Genomic DNA, 19,751 nt, shown 5'->3' on the forward strand with positions numbered 1-19,751 from the left:
CTAAGGGACAATTACCCATATAATACATATATTATTAAAATATATTATTAAAATGGAATTACCATATAAAAATACAAAATTCATATAGGGGGATAGACATAAAATTGACACATAAAAATACAAAATTCATATAAGGGTACAGAGTTCATATAACGATAAAACCAGAGGACCCATTAATATATAAGGTACAGAAGGTTAGAGCCAACTATCAAAGGATTCATTATAAGCTTTGATGGAATTGAAAGCTCAGGGAGTTTTTAAGAACAGTTGGTGGGGCTATAACACACTTTATAGGAACCATTTGAGTTCGAAGTCTGCATTGAGTCCTCGTGGAACCAAGGTCCTCAATGCATGTATCGTCCTCATCTCAGTCCTGGCCAAAGTGGTGTCCCGATCTCCATTTCTCCATTGTGCAGGAACGGTCTTTATGCCACAAAAGGAGACCAAATGTTTGGGGTCTTGGCCGTGCATTGTTTTAAAATGCATCGATACATTATGTGTCTCTAGGCCCAACTTGATGTTTCTAGCATGCTCCGCGAGTCTCACCTTAAGCATGCGGGTAGTCTTACCCACATACTGGAAACCACACGTACACTCCAGTAAGTAAATACAGTATTTGGAACTACAAGTAATAAAATCCCTGATTTCATATTTTTTGCCAGTTCGATTGGATTCATAATGCGTTATTTTTGTAGTTTCACTTTTACATAATTTACACAGACTGCAGGAGCCGCATCTGTAAAAGCCCTTAGATTTTATATTCCCTTTTGTTTTTGGGACAAAAACATATCCCATATCTAGACAAACACCTTCTTATGGTTCAGTCCCTGAATATCTTAGAGCCATCTTTGCCTGACCTTGGACATCTTAATCTTACAGATTGCTAGTAAATTGGCGCAAGTCCAGCCTTTCAATGTCCCAGGGCAGGCTTCATACAGGGGCTTTTTTGGACTCCATAGATCAACAATTCTTTCTTCCAAGAGACAAGCTGAAGGATGTTCAATACCTAATCCAAAAATTCTGAGTTTCATGTTTCAACATGGTGGCAAATGCTCCATTCTATTCCAGACTGTTGCTATTCTACTTTTCTATGGTGGTGGAACCATTCTCTACATCTTAAGTCAGGTGGTTCAAGATATGGTTTGTGTAGTGGGTGGTAATATTGCTTGCATTAATGAATTCCAATGGACTTAAGGGTACAGTACATCCATAAAATATGTTCTTAGTTTACAAAGTCACTGATTTTCGCAAAATGACGGCTGTACTGCTCTTATGCTATGGTTCTGAAGATGCTTGTCATGTCCCTCCCCCAACTAGTGTTATTTTCCTGCACTGAACTATTGGTCCTGTGGTGACCGTAGAAGTGAACCCTATCACACAGTAACCCTATCACACAGTAACTATTAGTCTGTGAAATGGCTGCATGCAACTGTGTGATTAATGACTCCTGCGTAATTCCACCTTCACTTTGGTGTTTTCCCCCTATTGTGACTCAGCACTATTAACACCAGTGCTTTCTTAGCTGGACAAAAAACAGCAAGGGAGAGGAAAAGAGTTTGTACGGATGCACTCCTTGTGAACAATCTAAGAAATTTATTGGAAGATATTCCTTTTCAGTTTTTAAAAACGTGGGGACTCCTTTTATCTTTATTAGAGAATTGGATAAGGAGGTCACCACTGGTAGCGAAATAAGAGGTTAAGAGTTTTTTTCACATTAATCAACATACATGGTGTGTTTATAAAGAGAGGAAAAATAGTGATTAAAGATTTTTAAAAATGTAGGTAGACACGACTGTTGGTGTTAGTACTAAAATATTGATGGGGTACATTCCCCGTTCTGGTCCTTATATGCAAAATCTGATCTGCACCAATCAGAAGACCTTTCTTTGTCCGCTGCTGATGTTTATCAAAATATGCCTTACTCAGGCTTGATACACTGCGATAATATGTTACCTAGATTTTTAAGACACAGTTTTAAAACATGTCTTTGGGGGTAAGTTCCCCACCTCTATCACCTGTATTCAAAAAATGATAATAAGGGGTAGAATTCCCCACAGAGGGCCTCCCACTTAGACAGTTTTATAGGAATGCCTGATATATTTTGGTATCTCTAGACATATAAAGGTGGTATAATTGGTTCGGGATAAATTCCCCAAAGGGTCCCTCAGACCCAGAAAGTAGCGTTTAGGGGTAGATTCCCCACAGGAATTCCTTGAATACTGTTTTCTAAGGGGTGCCTAAGATGTATAGGTGTAGTATATAATTGGGGATAAATTCCTCATTCAGAGTCCCCTTGGAGATGGTTTGTATTAATTAGGGATAGATTTCCCAATAGAGATCTCCTACGTATCTTCTTACAGGTACACTTATTGTGCACCCACAGAGACACGGGATCGGTGTACTTGGGGATAAATTCTCTATGGAGTTTCTGTGGGTACAGTCTATGAGTTTTTTTTTTTTTTTTGGGGGGGGGCAGATTCCCCACACAAGACTATCTCAAATACCGTCACCCTTGGGTGCAGTCTCTGATATTTTAGGGGTTAATTCCCAGATAGAATTATCTCAAACACCGTCACCCAGGAAGTTTAGTGTGTATTCACATATACAGGTAAGAGGGTTAATTTTCGGGGTTATTTCCCACTAGGTTCGTAACATTTATACGCAGATGATCAAAGAAAATGGAGGGCAAATTCCTCTGAGGTTTATGGCATTCAGTAATTATCATACATGTAATAGCTGTCTGTGATCTCAGGGGTAAATTCCCCACTAAAGTGTATGTATAATATACTCCAAAAAACCTCAGTTTGTTATTCCCTGCGGATCAGAGAGAAAAGAGGGTTCTGATTTTTTAAATTACAAGGGGCTAAGGGCAAGGGGACAGGCAATGTTTGTATCAATAGTAATAAATACAATTTAGATAGGTGATACAATGTTTGCTACACTTGTATCAACCATTTACATTTGCAAGACTAAGTAACGTCTCTACTTGGAGATACTTCAACATAAGGTGCAACAGCTCCACCTGCTGGTCGGTAGGAGATAAGCACTCATTAAATTAAATCTAGTGCTATGTTAAGCTAACGCTCCCCAAATGTGGGTGCGGGTATTCTCCTGATTGGTATCGGATCTCTGTCACAAATACTTTTGCCTAAGCCTCTTGGGTGCAGATTTGCTAGGACACAAAATACATTTTTACATTTTTATGTTAATGAAAAATACATTTTCTAGGCTAACACCATTCAGTCTGTCTAGCGCTACACGGACAGGACACGTGTTTCGCTATTATAGCTTCTTCAAGCTGGTCAGCTTGAAGAAGCTATAATAGCGAAACACGTGTCCTGTCCGTGTAGCGCTAGACAGACTGAATGGTGTTAGCCTAGAAAATGTATTTTTCATTAACATAAAAATGTAAAAATGTATTTTGTGTCCTAGCAAATCTGCACCCAAGAGGCTTAGGCAAAAGTATTTGTGACAGAGATCCGATACCAATCAGGAGAATACCCGCACCCACATTTGGGGAGCGTTAGCTTAACATAGCACTAGATTTAATTTAATGAGTGCTTATCTCCTACCGACCAGCAGGTGGAGCTGTTGCACCTTATGTTGAAGTATCTCCAAGTAGAGACGTTACTTAGTCTTGCAAATGTAAATGGTTGATACAAGTGTAGCAAACATTGTATCACCTATCTAAATTGTATTTATTACTATTGATACAAACATTGCCTGTCCCCTTGCCCTTAGCCCCTTGTAATTTAAAAAATCAGAACCCTCTTTTCTCTCTGATCCGCAGGGAATAACAAACTGAGGTTTTTTGGAGTATATTATACATACACTTTAGTGGGGAATTTACCCCTGAGATCACAGACAGCTATTACATGTATGATAATTACTGAATGCCATAAACCTCAGAGGAATTTGCCCTCCATTTTCTTTGATCATCTGCGTATAAATGTTACGAACCTAGTGGGAAATAACCCCGAAAATTAACCCTCTTACCTGTATATGTGAATACACACTAAACTTCCTGGGTGACGGTGTTTGAGATAATTCTATCTGGGAATTAACCCCTAAAATATCAGAGACTGCACCCAAGGGTGACGGTATTTGAGATAGTCTTGTGTGGGGAATCTGCCCCCCCCCAAAAAAAAAAAAAAAACTCATAGACTGTACCCACAGAAACTCCATAGAGAATTTATCCCCAAGTACACCGATCCCGTGTCTCTGTGGGTGCACAATAAGTGTACCTGTAAGAAGATACGTAGGAGATCTCTATTGGGAAATCTATCCCTAATTAATACAAACCATCTCCAAGGGGACTCTGAATGAGGAATTTATCCCCAATTATATACTACACCTATACATCTTAGGCACCCCTTAGAAAACAGTATTCAAGGAATTCCTGTGGGGAATCTACCCCTAAACGCTACTTTCTGGGTCTGAGGGACCCTTTGGGGAATTTATCCCGAACCAATTATACCACCTTTATATGTCTAGAGATACCAAAATATATCAGGCATTCCTATAAAACTGTCTAAGTGGGAGGCCCTCTGTGGGGAATTCTACCCCTTATTATCATTTTTTGAATACAGGTGATAGAGGTGGGGAACTTACCCCCAAAGACATGTTTTAAAACTGTGTCTTAAAAATCTAGGTAACATATTATCGCAGTGTATCAAGCCTGAGTAAGGCATATTTTGATAAACATCAGCAGCGGACAAAGAAAGGTCTTCTGATTGGTGCAGATCAGATTTTGCATATAAGGACCAGAACGGGGAATGTACCCCATCAATATTTTAGTACTAACACCAACAGTCGTGTCTACCTACATTTTTAAAAATCTTTAATCACTATTTTTCCTCTCTTTATAAACACACCATGTATGTTGATTAATGTGAAAAAAACTCTTAACCTCTTATTTCGCTACCAGTGGTGACCTCCTTATCCAATTCTCTAATAAAGATAAAAGGAGTCCCCACGTTTTTAAAAACTGAAAAGGAATATCTTCCAATAAATTTCTTAGATTGTTCACAAGGAGTGCATCCGTACAAACTCTTTTCCTCTCCCTTGCTGTTTTTTGTCATATAAACTGTTTGGGATAGCACCCCTACTGTGGTGAACAAAACACACAGTAGAATCCTGCCCACAAAATACAGGGCTCTAATATTAATTAATGTGTGCAGAATTCCCCCCAAAACCCTATTCTTTCTTAGCTGGACAAATATTCTTCAGCCATATGAGGCAGAACCAGGCTTCGTAAGACCCATTGCAGGTGACTTATGTTTTATACCACTGGGAATGAGTTATTTAGTTTGGATTATTTATTTTGAGGCACAAATGTGGCTAGCCTCAGTTTATAAACCCATTTCTTATCAAAAAGTGCTAATTTTATCCATTTCACTCCACTTAAACAAAATGGCCCTATTGAAATACACTGAGTGTGTGTAGGTCATCGAATGTTAAATAGCTAGTGACTCAATGTGAGGACATTGAAGTGTACTTAAAGTGGGCATTGAGGCAGTAGGGGGGCATTGGTTTGCTGGTTGAAATGATTGTAAATGGGAATTTTAATTTAAATCTATACACAGCAGCTCAAAATGTATCCGAAACATTATGCAGTTCTAAGTAAGAATGTTTTTGTGCTCTTCTGTTTTTACAGCTGTGAAGGAGGCTGTGTCCTCGGATATGCAGACAAAGAAAGAAAAGGACCTTTCAAGTGAACCTCGTCAAAAACTGCGGATATTTTATCAGGTATTGATTTTATATTTGTAAATTGATCTATTTTAATCTCTTTTTATAAGCAGTGGGACTTGTACCCAAGTTTAAATGCTTTCTGGAATGTTTTCATCATCCTCACGGTGGCAGTAAGTAGTCTGAAGTGTATATAACTATACCCAATGATGATCAGTGCACAGAGAGGATCTGTGCACTTCTGCAACCAGTGTGTTTAGGGCAGATGCTGGCTTTCTCGGACTGTGTGTCTGGAAGTATTATATAATGTAAAAATGTTTTGTTTATAGTTTTTGTACAACAACAATACCCGGCAGCAGACAGAGGCCAGAGATGACCTACATTGTCCATGGTGCACACTGAACTGCCGCAAGCTTTACAGTTTACTAAAGCACCTCAAGCTGTGCCACAGCAGATTCATCTTCAATTACGTGGTAACGTACACACTAAATTGTTCTTTCACATTGCAGAATGCCTTTTTTCTTCTCTGCTAAGTTTAGTATTCATTTGTTACCATTCAATTGTCTTTATAGTAGAAATTTTGAGATCCAAATAAGTAGTAGTTATTATGTGTCTAAAGTGTTTTTGTACCTTGTTAACATTTGAGTTCTTGCTTTCAGAGAATTGTGTAGTTAATGGAAAATTGGAGACAAAATCTAATGCAAACTATTAGATATACATTTTTGGAGATAAACTTTTATTGACGTACACGCTTAGATTACATACAAAATGCATTCCACAATAGATTTGTTTTTGTGATATTTAAATAGGTTTTACCTCTTGGGAAACCATAGTGTTCAGATTTACCGACAGTGAAAATACTGACAACCATTGGCAGACAGTCAAAATACCGACTTTCATTATGCCGACATGGTCAAAATGCTTCCACGGTGCCCATACCAACATTTAAAATGTCACCGTGTTAAAAAGTGGACATGAGTCATGAGGTGTTTTTTTTTTTGTTTTTTTAAAACCAACTTGTTCCAAGTATAACACCCACACATGCCAGCATTTTGGACCATAGTGGCATTTTGAATGTCATAAAATCATAATGAACTCCAGTGGACTCTCTCTCTGTCACACACACACACACAAGCCCGAATATAGGGTGCTCATCGATCTGATCTCTAACCATCCTTATGCAAATTGGCGGGCTAGAGAACACCATCTAACATTCTTGACGTGCCTCTGTTTTATAAGTCACCCTCCCATAGCTGCCCCAGACGATGACCACATGTTACTCGATTTGCAAAAATACCCTTGGCTTGTCCGCAGTCTCTTATCATTCACTGCACATGCTCGTTAAATTGCACATAGGCATTATGTGCACCTCAGACCGAAGTACTAAAGTGTCGGCAAGTGTAGAGGGTGATCATAAATATGTCCTGTATGCCAATATTGGACATATATTTATAGTATTCATTATATCCATTAAGATCTTGGTTTTCACATCAAGATTATTAGTGACCTAATGATGCCCAGCACTTCATCTTTTGTTCAGTTTACCAAATTGTGCATTTTGCACGTTTTGGGGTGTGGAGGTTTAAGCATAAAGTTTTCTAAGTAGCCCTGTCTGAGTACATCTCCCTAGGTGCAGCTTTAGTAGTGGTAGTGGGGTCCCCCAGAATCATTATACTGGCCTTAAATATTTTGCAGAGTCCATATGGGGGGCACCCATATGCTTGTTTAATTTTGTTGCTGGTCTGGAATCTTTTTATTTCTTTGCGGCTTTACAGTGTATGACCAGAAAATACCTTTAAGTTCCCAGCATATGCACCTCAACACAACCTCAAGGCAGCAGATTCCTTGAAGGAGAAGTAAATTTAACACAAGTGAAAAACAAACTCTTTCAATGTGTTGAGCATTATGTTCTAGGCAGTCAAATTTGGGTACTTGTTTAGTTTCACTGCGGCAGTTACGTACTTAGCGTAGCGTCCCTTTCAGAATCGGCCTTGTGTTCCAGCGTAGTCAGTCAGAAGTAGAGTATTGTGTTCAGCTAGTCAGCGTAGGTCCCTGGCTACGTTAAACTAGACAAGTAACTACCATACTGTTGCCGGGAACTGCATCTCTGTCCCTGGCAAGTGTACTCAGCGCCTCACTCACACCGCTGCACCAGCATGATCCCCTCTTTGGCGGAAAGGGGATCATGCTGGTGCCGGGGGATAGGCGCTCCATCTGTTTGACACGCAGGAGCGTCTCAGACGCTCCATCAATGAGACGCTCCTGCGTCTGAGTAGCTATTAGGGGTTCTGTAGTGCCTTTTGAAACCCCCACTATCCACGTCAGCCCGAAACGTGGCGAGTGGACGTCTTACGCGTCCTCCCAACCTTTTCATAAACCCACTATCCACGTCGGCGTGGAGCTGATTTTATATAGTGTGGTGAGCCACCGAGCCCAAAGTGTGGTGAGGGGACGTGGATTATATGTAAGGTAATCCGCATCCCCTTGTGGGGTTCGCTCCGCTCGCCACACTATATAAAATCAACTCCACACCGACGTGGATAGTGGGGGCATGAAAAGGTCGGGAGGACGCATAACGTGTCCCCTCGCTGCACTCGCCATGCTTCGGTCTGATGTGGATAGTGGGGGTTTCAAAAGGAGCTACAGAACCCCTAACCCTGTAGTCAGGGTTGCTGTACCCTGCCGTTATAGCTACTCAGATGCAGGAGCGTCTCATTGATGGAGCAACTAAGACGCTCCTGCGTGTCAAACAGATGGAGCACCTCTCCCCCAGCGACAGCATGATCCCCTCTCCGCCAAAGAGAGGGGGATCATGCTGGCGCCGTCGGTGTGAGAGAGGCGCTGAGTACGCTTGCCAGGGACAGTGATGCAGTTCCCGGCAACAGTACGGTAGTTACTTGTGTCGTTTCACGGCGGCAGCCTACGCTAATAATGTAGCTTAGGCTGCCGCTGTGAAACTCCACAAGTAAGGCAGCCGTTGGGCTATGCTGACAACGTAGCTTAGGCTGCCGCCGTGAAACTAAACAAGTACCCAATTTTTTTTTTTTTTATATATAAATGATTTGCAGTTTTAAAAAATTTGGCAAACTTGGTGGAGTTGCATCCATGACTATTACATAAAACCAAAATAAATTATAAAAGGTGGTTTGTCTGTGTGTGTGTGTATATATATATATATATATATATATATATATATATATATATATATATATATATATATATATATATATATATATATATATATATATATATATATATATATATATATATATATATATATGGTTTATGTACATATATAAATGTATAAATTGCTAGTGCAAATATTTATAAGAGAATGAAAACCTGTGTCCAGGTCGGGCTGATCAGATGCAGGTCGGACCAACCCTCCCTGCTGCATCACAGTTATAATTACAAAATACAAATCTGTACACAATATACAAAATATCTTTAAATATATACACACGTACATTACATATATATCTGACAAATAACTTGTGCATACAAATACTGTGAATCCTAATTGCATAAAAAGAGAATGTATAATATTCATTGAACTGTAAGTATATCAGTTATGTCATTTTTAAGTATAGAAGTGCATCAATTACGTTATTCTTTTAAATAATTGCACTATTCCTCAAAAAAGGTTTAATAAACTTGTCATACCTATTGATTATTGCCTAAGAACATGAGTATCAAAGACTAATCAAAAACAGTATAAGCCTACCATTATTTTTTAGTCAAGATAACTTTCCTGTTTAGAATGGACTGGGTGGAAGCCATTATAGATAAAGGTAAACAATTAGAAAAATGTTTTCACTCTATTGGAATCTTATATATCCACTCTTACGACAGCAGATAAACTTTACTCTTAAGAATACCACTTGGTATCTTACAAGTTTAGTTGCACAGGACCCACCGGTTTCTCTGGTCTACTGAACCATGGTTTCAATAGATGGTCTCTCATATAAATTCCTTCTGAACACATTAACTATATGAAACAGAAACAACTAGTGTTCATTTTTCAAAATGTCTTTTTATTGTATCATTGCATTTATTCTTCATGAAAATGTCAGTATTTCTTTGATCTACTTCAAATGTTTATGGTGCTTATTGATAATCCATAATGTCTCAATAAAAATGGTTTAAACTTTGTTTTTTAAACAAAAATCTGCTTCATATAGTTGCTGACTGTGCTGTTCTAACTGCTTTTCTCACAGTATCATCCGAAAGGAGCTCGAATAGATGTCTCCATCAATGAGTGCTATGATGGGTCCTATGCAGGGAACCCACAAGACATTCATCGTCAGCCAGGCTTTGCATTCAGCCGGAATGGGCCAGTTAAGAGGACCCCTATAACACACATCCTTGTGTGCAGGTGAATACCAGTGGTGCTCTCTAATTCAGTCGCTGTAAACTTCCATCTTTTGTACTCCTGAATAATACTATACTCAAGTTAAGAGTAATGTTTATGAGAATCTTACCCCGCTGTTTGTGTATTTACTTTCTTGTGGTAGTGAATGTCTAATGTGTAACTTTAATTTCAGAATCAGATACTTTTCTTACAATATATTAGATACCACATTAACCAAATTTTTTTTTAAGGCCAAAACGTACAAAAGGTGGTATGTCCGAGTTCTACGAGTCGGAGGATGGAGAAGTGGAGCAGCAGAGGACTTACAGCAGCGGTCACAATAGACTGTACTTTCACAGCGACACATGCCTTCCTCTCCGTCCCCAAGAGATGGAGGTGGACAGCGAAGATGAGAAAGATCCCGAATGGTTAAGAGAAAAAACAATAACTGTAAGTGAAATATGGAAACCCTGTTTAGACTTAAAAAAAATGTGATGCTGTTTTTAATATTCTCACATTTGTGTAGTAATTATATCTTGTACAATACTAATTAGTATGACTTACCAATCCATCTTACAATGTCAAAACTTGTGCTAAGAGAACAATCCTAAAGGTATTACAGAGCTGTTATGCATTTATACTACATATGCCTTAATCTAAAATAGAATACAAACTTCTGCCTGTTAAGAAGCAACTTCTGCCTTATCTCTGAGCTGTTCCTTTCTGCAGTCACTGTTGCGTTTTACCTTCCCCTTATGTCTGTTTTCTTTCTCCTCTAGCAAATTGAGGAATTCTCTGATGTCAATGAAGGGGAGAAAGAAGTCATGAAAATGTGGAACCTACACGTCATGAAACACGGGTAATTGGCAGATCTGGTTGATTATGGAAATGGGTTTGAGTGGTGTGCTATCAACAGCAGCTGGTACTGGGTTGTCAAGCCCAAATGATAGGACAAAAAAGGAAAAGGTGTGTACCAGCGCTGGCTGTACAAATATATAGACCAGACTGTTTCTCAAAAACGTATAAACAATTTATTAATATACACATATATAAAAACACATTATATAAAATGTAATCTAGCTATAGAGCACAAGATGTTTTGTCTAAACAATACGGAGCTCCACATATAGTGACTTTTCTTTGCTGAATGAATAATCAAATATGTATTACCATCTGATATTTTTGAGTAATTATACCAGAAGGGGGTGATAATGAAGTCCCAAGGTGTAGTTCCTTTATAGAAATATAGATGTTCTCCTTTAAGCTGGAATGAATTAGGAATTTGCAGGAATCCCATTATTTGTAATCCAAATGAAATCAGGAGGTCATGGACGTCAGTGGGAGTAGGGACATCACTTGGTGGCAGATGGACAAATATCATTCAAGTGGCTCCAGGCGTTTCCCCGGATGTTTACGGTCCGGCTTCCCCTTCTGGTATAATTACTCAAAAACCAGTCATACATCAGATGGTAATACATATTTGATTATTCATTCAGCAAAGAAAAGCCACTATATGTGGAGCTCCGTAATGTTTAGACAAAACATCTTGTGCTCTATAGCTAGATTACATTTTATATAATGTGTTTTTATATATGTGTATATTAATAAATTGTTTATAAGTTTTTGAGAAACCATCTGGTCTATATATTTGTACAGCCAGCGCTGGTACACACCTTTTCCTGGTTGATTATGGATTGGTGCCATAGTTACAGCATTATACATTGGTTAAACACTTCCTTGGGAAGAACAGCCCTGCACTAACCTATTTGAAATTCTAATATTTTGCTTTTGTTTCTCAGGTTCATTGCAGACAATCAAATGAATCACGCTTGTATGCAATTTGTGGACAACTTTGGACCCAAAATCATTAAGAAAAACTTGTGCCGAAACTTTATGCTTCATCTAGTGAGTATGCACGACTTTAACCTGATCAGCATTTCTACAATAGAAAAAGCGGTGTCCAAACTGCGGGACATGCAATACAAAATGGAAAAAGGAGAGTCTCCCACTTCCACTGTGGAGGAACCTCTAGAAGAACTGCACGGAATCACCAATGGTTTTGTTGAGACGAATGGCAGAGAGAAAGCTTTAGAAAATGACAGTGTGTCGGGAGTCTTCAAACAGAGCAAAAAACAGCGCCTGTGAAAGAAGTGTACACTGAACTATGGCTGAGCATAACTTCCACCCGAGGTGCCCAAGCGAGTGTCAATATGCAAGGGCATTCGCAAAGCAATACATTACAAACTTTTCTACCTTTCTACCCAATTTCTCAATTCCACCTCCAGTCAAGGCATGAAGTCTGCAATGTTTTCTTTTTTTTTTTTTTTTATAAATAACACAAACTCTGGCTTTTGTACCCTTCCCCTCCACTTTTACAGTGGTGTGGTTTATGAATTTTTATTTGTTACGTAAATTTTTTTTTTCTGTTGCTTCCAATATTGACTGTTATTTTTTAACCTTTTGTAATGACAAATGAGGTTTGTATTTGACCTCACAATTAAACCGAATGGATTTCTGTGGCACAATAACATGTAATTGTGCTCGCCATTTACCTGAGGAAAACTGTATGAAAATGTAACCTTCCCCTCTCCAATGGAAAGCGCTTTTTGGTCAGATTTATTTGCTTGAGCCCTTCTGACCCAAATCAGTACTCCCATTACTCTGGGCAAGGTTGTGCTAAATAATGAACTTTTCATGAATGCATCTGCATGTAATCACATTTTAGTTTTGAACCACTTTGTAATCTTACTGTAAGCAGGCTGACCAGATGTCGCCCTCTGCTGGGAGAATTGTGCTCTTCCCATAGATAGGGCATTGAGTGCAGCCGTGTCCTTCCTATGTTTTTACAGGTCTCTTAATCATGATCTGCATATGTCACTGGTTTTTCGTTTCTGTCCCAGGAAGCACTGCTAATGAGATAATATCCCTTTTTAATACTGCATTTCATAGTCTTTATTTATAAAATAATTATGCTGCTTAAAGTACAGGTATCTTCATCCACAATCTTCTTTTTTTTTCTTTTTTTTTTTATAAATATATCTTCTATCTTGGTAAAATATCATCTAATCTTTGTAATTGTGACTTCAGACATGTATACAATTGTACATATAGCAAATTGGTTGGTCGTAAATGTATGTTAATTGTGATGCTATTTAATGAATTGTGTGGATGTTCAGTATAAGAGTCAGGGTCACTGATATTTGTGTAAAAATAGGAAGAAGGTTTTGCAGCTTTTTTTTTTTTTTTTTGTTACATTTCCAGATTCATGCTTTTTTCTCTTGCTAGAAATCAATGAAATTGTCTATTTGTTATGCTGCACCTATCTACTGCAGCCTCTGACATGCATCGGCACGTAAGACATATAGGCTACAGGTAGGTAGAGATGCTTAGCGGGCAGTCCTGCTTTTATTTGCTTAAAGACTGGCATTGTTTGCACAAGATATGGTGATGGCCCCCTGCACCCTCTCTTGAAATAGTCCTGAATTCCTGTGTCAAGTTAACTTGTCATGTCAATTTCTAATAAAGTATAAAATGGAAAACCTTGTGGGTAGTCTCATTTTGTCTATACAAAATTATACAGGTAAGTAGCTTCAGCCATGGCTGCCTTACTGCTATTTGTCTAATGTTGACGTTTCTATAAACTAATTTAGTTGTTGGTGTGGGGCATTGAATAGCTGTGCAGACATGCTAGGCATGTAGTAAATATGAGAATCATCAGTTCTGATACAGCAATCGGTTATGGTATAAATCGGATGGTCAAAAGGTCGACAGGAGTTAATGTTTTTAGTGTGCCTATGTTGACATGGACATTAAGCGTACTGCGTTCCCTCGCATGGCTCGCCATGGTTAAGGCTTGGTGCCTTGCTTTTTTTTCTCTCCCTCCACGCCCTAGTGGCTGGTAGGGCATGAAATGCCGCTTGTCGGCTGAAAATGTTGTAAAAAAATGCATGTCTCCCTTTTTCATGTCGCCCTCATGACTGTCTATCGTGAGTCATTCTATAATCAATCCGGATACCCAGCAGTCATAGCCTGAGCGCTCACACATCTTTTATGGGCTATAGGCGGTAATGTACTCTGTTCTGTAAAATGATCTGGTTTTGCAGGACACTCTTGCTGTTTACGCATCTCTCCATCTGATCCCTTGGTAGGCAAGCCCCATGCTGAACTAGTACTTTTTGCCTACTCTCAATTTTACTGTCCTGAGAGGGGCTCCATTACCAGGTACATGTGGGTTTGCAATTCTTGCTTCTGGTCTGCCAGACCATACTGGTGCTACAGCGAACGTTGGCCATTCTGTTTCCTATGAATTTCAGTAATATCGGTGTCTCTGCTGGTGTGACCAGATATTCCAATCCCTGAGGTGCTGATCTGGCTGTTTTCATACCTACCTCATACCATGCCTAGATGGCTGGATTACGACCCTATCTGCTCAGGTATGTTGTTCTGTGACACCCCTTTGGATACTTGCCATCAGTCCGTAGAACGCCTGTATCACTGGCTCATCCTACTGACTACATCTCTCCCTAGGTGTTCCTCTCTTACAAAGTGCTCTGGGCAGCAGACTGAACTGATATCACATGCTAGAAATAACAGCCTTCTGCAGAACTTATGGAAGACTGCATTGTTTAAACAAAAAATGCATTCCTTCACTCATGAGTTGAGATTGCAGTACTGTTCATTGGTGAACATTGTGCTAAATGTGCCTTTTCAATTTGTACATAAGTTGGTTTTGATATGTAGTAGTACGTTTATTTATAAGGCGCCACAAAGTGTCTGCAGTGCCGTACATAACAAACAAATTACAAGGTAACATACAGGGTGTGTTGATAAAATACAGCATATAAATATGGGTATAGCTGGTAGAACTAACATCAGCATCAGTTCTGAAGTAGGTGTCGAAATTGTCGAGACGAAAGATGAAGTAGAAGAAGGGAAGAACAGGACAGGAGCACAGGTGAGGTAAAGAGGTAGGGTGAGTACGTGAGGAAGGAGGACCCTACTCATAAGAGTTAACAGACTAAAAGGAGGTGGGTGGACGAACAAAAACAATAGGATAAGTAGGAATGGGTGGAGGGGCAGGATAGGAGGAGCAAAAGAGGTTAGGTGGAGGAGGGATAGGCTAGTCTGATGAAGTGGGTTTTGAGAGAGCGCTTGAAGGAGGTAAGGGAATATTTCTTTAAGGTGAAAATTACTCAAAATATTAAAGCTAAAATGTTAAACCCATAATACCCTTCCCTTTTACTTTCCATCTCCTTATCACAGCCCAGTTATTCCAATCTAACCCTTCTTCATCCAACTCTGCTTCACTTTTATATCCCATAAAACCATTATCCTTGAATATTATAATTGACACTTCCTACTGTATCCAAATGAACTCGTTCATTCTTATCAAAATTAACTCTTTAGTAATCTATCCTGCCATTTGCTTCCTCAACCACGTTCTGCTGTTCAACATTTTTCTGAAAGTATAACAGAGCAGCATAATTCTGTAAATCCTTAATGTGTTCTGCTTCATCAGAGATTACATTAGGTGGTTAGTGCATAGAGCTTCTCGCAGAGCGATCTACATTTGTATAACCCGCACCTTCACCAAAAGTGTTATGACACTGAAGGAAAGGAAGAAGTCACATTGCACCCTTGCTTCCCAGAAATTAGGTATTTTTAAATGGCTAGCTGGTTCCTGTGTCTTGACGTATCCTGAAGAATGTAAAAATAATACCCCTTTCCCACCAGCTCCAGCTCTTAAACGGTAAATTGCAGTTTTTTTTTTACCCTTTTTAAACAGGTAGAGCTGCAGTGGGAATGCTCCAAATTGCTTTACCCGTTTAACAAATACGGGTAAAAAGCAGTGTTTACCCGTTTAAAAGCCTTTTTTTTGGCCGTGGGAAAGGGGTATTCAATTCTACCAGATTTTCTCTGCTCCTGATTGGCTGCTAGGCGGCCAATCGACTCATTCGGAGGAGAGGGGCTGAAGACCTGGACTACAGCGGAAAGAAGAGGACGGAATTTTCACCTGAGGACCCTGGTGAGAAGGATTTCCTTCCACAGGTACCCCTATGGCTTTCTTCGGATCCTGGAGCCTCGCATCCAGGGACCTACCTATGGGCTCAAGATAGGTAAGTATCAGTATGTGTGGGCTTTGGATGAAATAACGTTTTATTTTCAGTGTGTGTCAGTGTGTGTTTATTTGACCATTTTTAATACTGTGGAACTACAAGTGCCAGCGGGCCCTTTAAAGCCCCGCATGTTGGGACTTGTGGTTCTCCAAGTCCCAGCATGTGGTGGAGGCTTGCTGGGACTCATAGTTCCACAGTATTAGACAATAGTTAATTCTATATATTTTTTTTTTAGACCATATTATCAGCCCAGTGACCACAGCCCAGGGTTACCGGGGACAGCACCAGGTAAGTCCTGGAGGTGGGGGGGTCCTCTTTATTGATGGGGGTTCCCCAGGACCCCTGGCCAGGCTAACAGGTCACAGGCCTCTATATGCTGGGTTTCCTGATTTATAATTTTTTTTAATACCGGCGACGGCTCTTTCAGCCTGGTGCTGTTTATGGCAGTGGGGGATACCCCAAACTTTTTTTTTTTTTTTAAATCCCCCCCCCCCCCATCTTTACTATGGTTTAAACAGGTTTTCCTTGTCAGGGTCCATGGGTCCCACAGGGGACATCGGGGGTTGTAGGCGGATCCAGGGGGTCCGAGGCACCAATCAGCGAAGCTCTTTAAGATTTCCCAGCATGCCCGGGCCCTCTCTCCTACAACCCCGCCTCCAGGCTACTGCCGCCAGTTTTTTGTTGGTGCCTGCAGGAAGCAGACGCACCTTTACTTCAGCAGGGATTACCTCTTTGAGGTAATCCCATATGAAGCTCATTTATTTTTATTTATTTTTTACTTTTAAATCTGCCGCCTCGCGGCTGAAGACGTTCCCCGCCGTCAGTGATTGACGGCGGAGCAAGCGTCTGCATCACTCCTCCCGGCGCCGACCTCCTCTGAACGCTTCTTGAGGCAGACGGCGGGGGCGACGTCAGTGCCTAGCACCGCCGGACGTCTCCCCCCTGACAGCGTGGCCGGACCAGGAGCAGGTAAGGCTTCCTAAGGAAGCACTAATCGCTGTCCTTCCGTGGCACGCTGGGAGACGCCCGCGGTAGCTGGCGTGGGCACTCTCTTCGGCCAGGGACCCCACTAGACCACCGGGGACAGAGCGGCAGGCTGGGCATGGGGGGACCCATTTTTAATTGGCTCTTATGCCCCGGTGGGGGAAGTCCAGCAAGGGGAGGTGACGCTTGGCCTGCAGTCCCTCCCCCAGCTTTGGTGCCAATCTCCCAGAGATCTGCCGTCCATTAGCTGACAGTGTTTGTGCCCGCCCCCCCTCTCTTGGACCGGCGCCATTACTGCAGCACGCAGGTCTCCAGAGGTCGGGCACATCTCTCTCCCCTGTGAAACCGGCTACAGGCTAAGTAGTACTTTTCACAGCCACCCTCACTCCCCCTTTGCTCCATAGAGTACTGTGGTTGATATAGGGTGTGTTAGCTTTATTCATATTGGCTAATAGTGTGTATGTGACTTGGTGCTAGTACTTTATTTCTCTGTCAGTTTTTTTCTCAAACTGTCCACTTTATTTCTGATTGAGGTTTTACCTCAGAGGTCACATACTGTCAGTGAATCACTCCAGGTCCTCTTGTACTGAGTTACCTACTGTGCACTGTACCCCCCTATTGTTGGGAGTGTTTACACAATGTCCAAACGGGGGCGCAACCAGACAGAATCTCCCTTGCTCTTGTCCTGCAAGAGCTGCGCTGCAGGTCTGTCTGACATGGATGTCATCCAGGACGGGCTATGTGTCAATTGCTTTATCCCTCCTGGTCAGTCCCGGCCCTCGGGGGCCCCTCAACCACCATGGGCAGCCTTTCAACAATTGTTGGGCACCCTGGTGGACCGCCTTCCTAATGCTGTAGCACCCCCTGTAGTACAGTCCCCTCCACCATGGGTGGATGCTCTGTCGACCACGGTGCAGACCTTGCAGCAGACTATGGCAGCTATGCAAAAGCTACTGCCCCTTGCTGCGCAACCCAGTAGATCCCTGATAAATCCGTTGCTACCGGTAACCAGGGATGGCTCTGATGACACAGACGATGGCGGGGATGACCCCGATGATGGCGACATCATGCCAGATGACGATCAGGATGACCCTATGCCTACTGATCCTCCCGCATCTCAGGCTGAGGCCCCTGATATAGCAGGGCTTATTCACGCTATCCGTGAAGTTCTTCTGTCAGATGCAGATGAACCTGAACCCACTGCTAAGACCAGGGATGTCTTTAAAAAGCAGAAGGTAATTAAGGCCCAGTTCCCACTCTCTGATCATTTATCAGAAATTAGGAAAGATCAGTGGGAGGCCTTAGGAAAAAGAGCCAATATCCCTAGAAAGATGTTGGCTAGATATCCTCTCCCGCCAGAAGATTGCACCCCATGGGAAATCCCTCCCACGGTAGATGCGCATGTGTCTAGGCTGGTTAAACCTTCAGTGCTCCCTGTATCCTCAGGGTCAGCTCTGAAAGACCAGACAGACAGACGCCTTGAAAATGCTCTCAAGGCAATATTCTCTTATACAGGGGCAGTTCAGAGGCCTACCATTGCAGCTACCTGGGCGGCAAAGGCCATTTCACCTTGGTTACAAGTAATAGAAGATGAACTGGCCCCAGTCGCATCCGAGGATGCAAGGTTGTGTATGCAACACATCAAACAGGCAGCATCATACATTATGGATGCTATGTCGGACGCCGCCACTCTAGCTGCCAGAGCCTCCGCCAGTTCAGTTTTGGCCCGCCGGATTATCTGGCTTCGGCCATGGAAGGCGGACCTGGAGTCAAAAAGGACTCTGGAACTCTTGCCCTTTAAAGGGGAAAACTTATTTGGGGAGGAGTTAAATAAAATTGTGGCTTCCTTGGCTGCAGCTAAGACAGCCTGCCTCCCTACGGCTCTACCTCAAAGGCCGAGGACTCAGTCCTTTCGGCCCTTTCGCCCCCAAGGCAAGGCCAGAGGTCAGTCCTACACCAGACCCTCGCCTTCTCATAAGACAGGCAAGGCCAAAGCCAAGCAGGCTTGGGCCGCCAGACAGGCCCCTCCCAAGGCCGACAAGCCTTTTGCATGACGGGGCCAGCCTCCCACAGGGAGACCCCCAAGTGGGAGGCAGACTCCTGTACTTCGCTCACCAGTGGCTATCCACTACAAAGGATGCCTGGGTAAGGGAAGTAGTATTGCAGGGGTACGCCATATCATTCTCAAAGCCTCCCCCAAGAAAGTTCTTCTGTACAGGTCTCCCACACGACCCATACAAAGCAGAACAACTGCGGATTATCCTACAGACCTTACTTCGGTCTTGGGTCATTGTTCCCGTACCTCGGCACCAGAGAGGCCTCGGCTTCTATTCAACCTTGTTTCTGGTGCCAAAACCATATGGTACATTCCGTCCCATTCTAAACCTCAAGGCACTGAACAAGGTGGTAAAAGTCTCAAAGTTCAGGATGGAGACCTTGAGGACTATCATCCTAGCTTTAGAGGAAGGGGATTACATGGTCTCATTAGACATCAGAGACGCATATCTCCACATCCCCATTCTACCTGCCCACCAGAAGTATCTGCGTTTTGCGATTCTCAAGAGTCACTACCAGTTTCAGGCCCTCCCATTCGGCCTAGCAACGGCGCCAAG

The 19,751-nt window shown here is 41.8% G+C and overlaps 1 protein-coding gene across 1 annotated transcript in view; it reads left to right on the plus strand.

Annotated features, from left to right (window-relative positions):
- SUZ12 (SUZ12 polycomb repressive complex 2 subunit) overlaps positions 1-13,581 on the plus strand; it is a 49,801-nt gene extending 36,220 nt beyond the window's left edge. The window contains exons 11-16 of the mRNA XM_083148233.1: positions 5,657-5,748; positions 6,018-6,161; positions 9,906-10,063; positions 10,291-10,489; positions 10,819-10,898; positions 11,839-13,581. Of these exons, the coding sequence (XP_083004359.1) occupies positions 5,657-5,748; positions 6,018-6,161; positions 9,906-10,063; positions 10,291-10,489; positions 10,819-10,898; positions 11,839-12,184 (1,019 nt within the window). The 3' untranslated portion in view covers positions 12,185-13,581. The remainder of the gene's footprint in view (positions 1-5,656; positions 5,749-6,017; positions 6,162-9,905; positions 10,064-10,290; positions 10,490-10,818; positions 10,899-11,838) is intronic.
- Positions 13,582-19,751: the final 6,170 nt, after the last annotated feature.

The sequence above is a fragment of the Crinia signifera genome, chromosome 6 (assembly GCF_055691185.1).
Source record: "Crinia signifera chromosome 6, ASM5569118v1, whole genome shotgun sequence".
Taxonomy (NCBI): domain Eukaryota; kingdom Metazoa; phylum Chordata; class Amphibia; order Anura; family Myobatrachidae; genus Crinia; species Crinia signifera.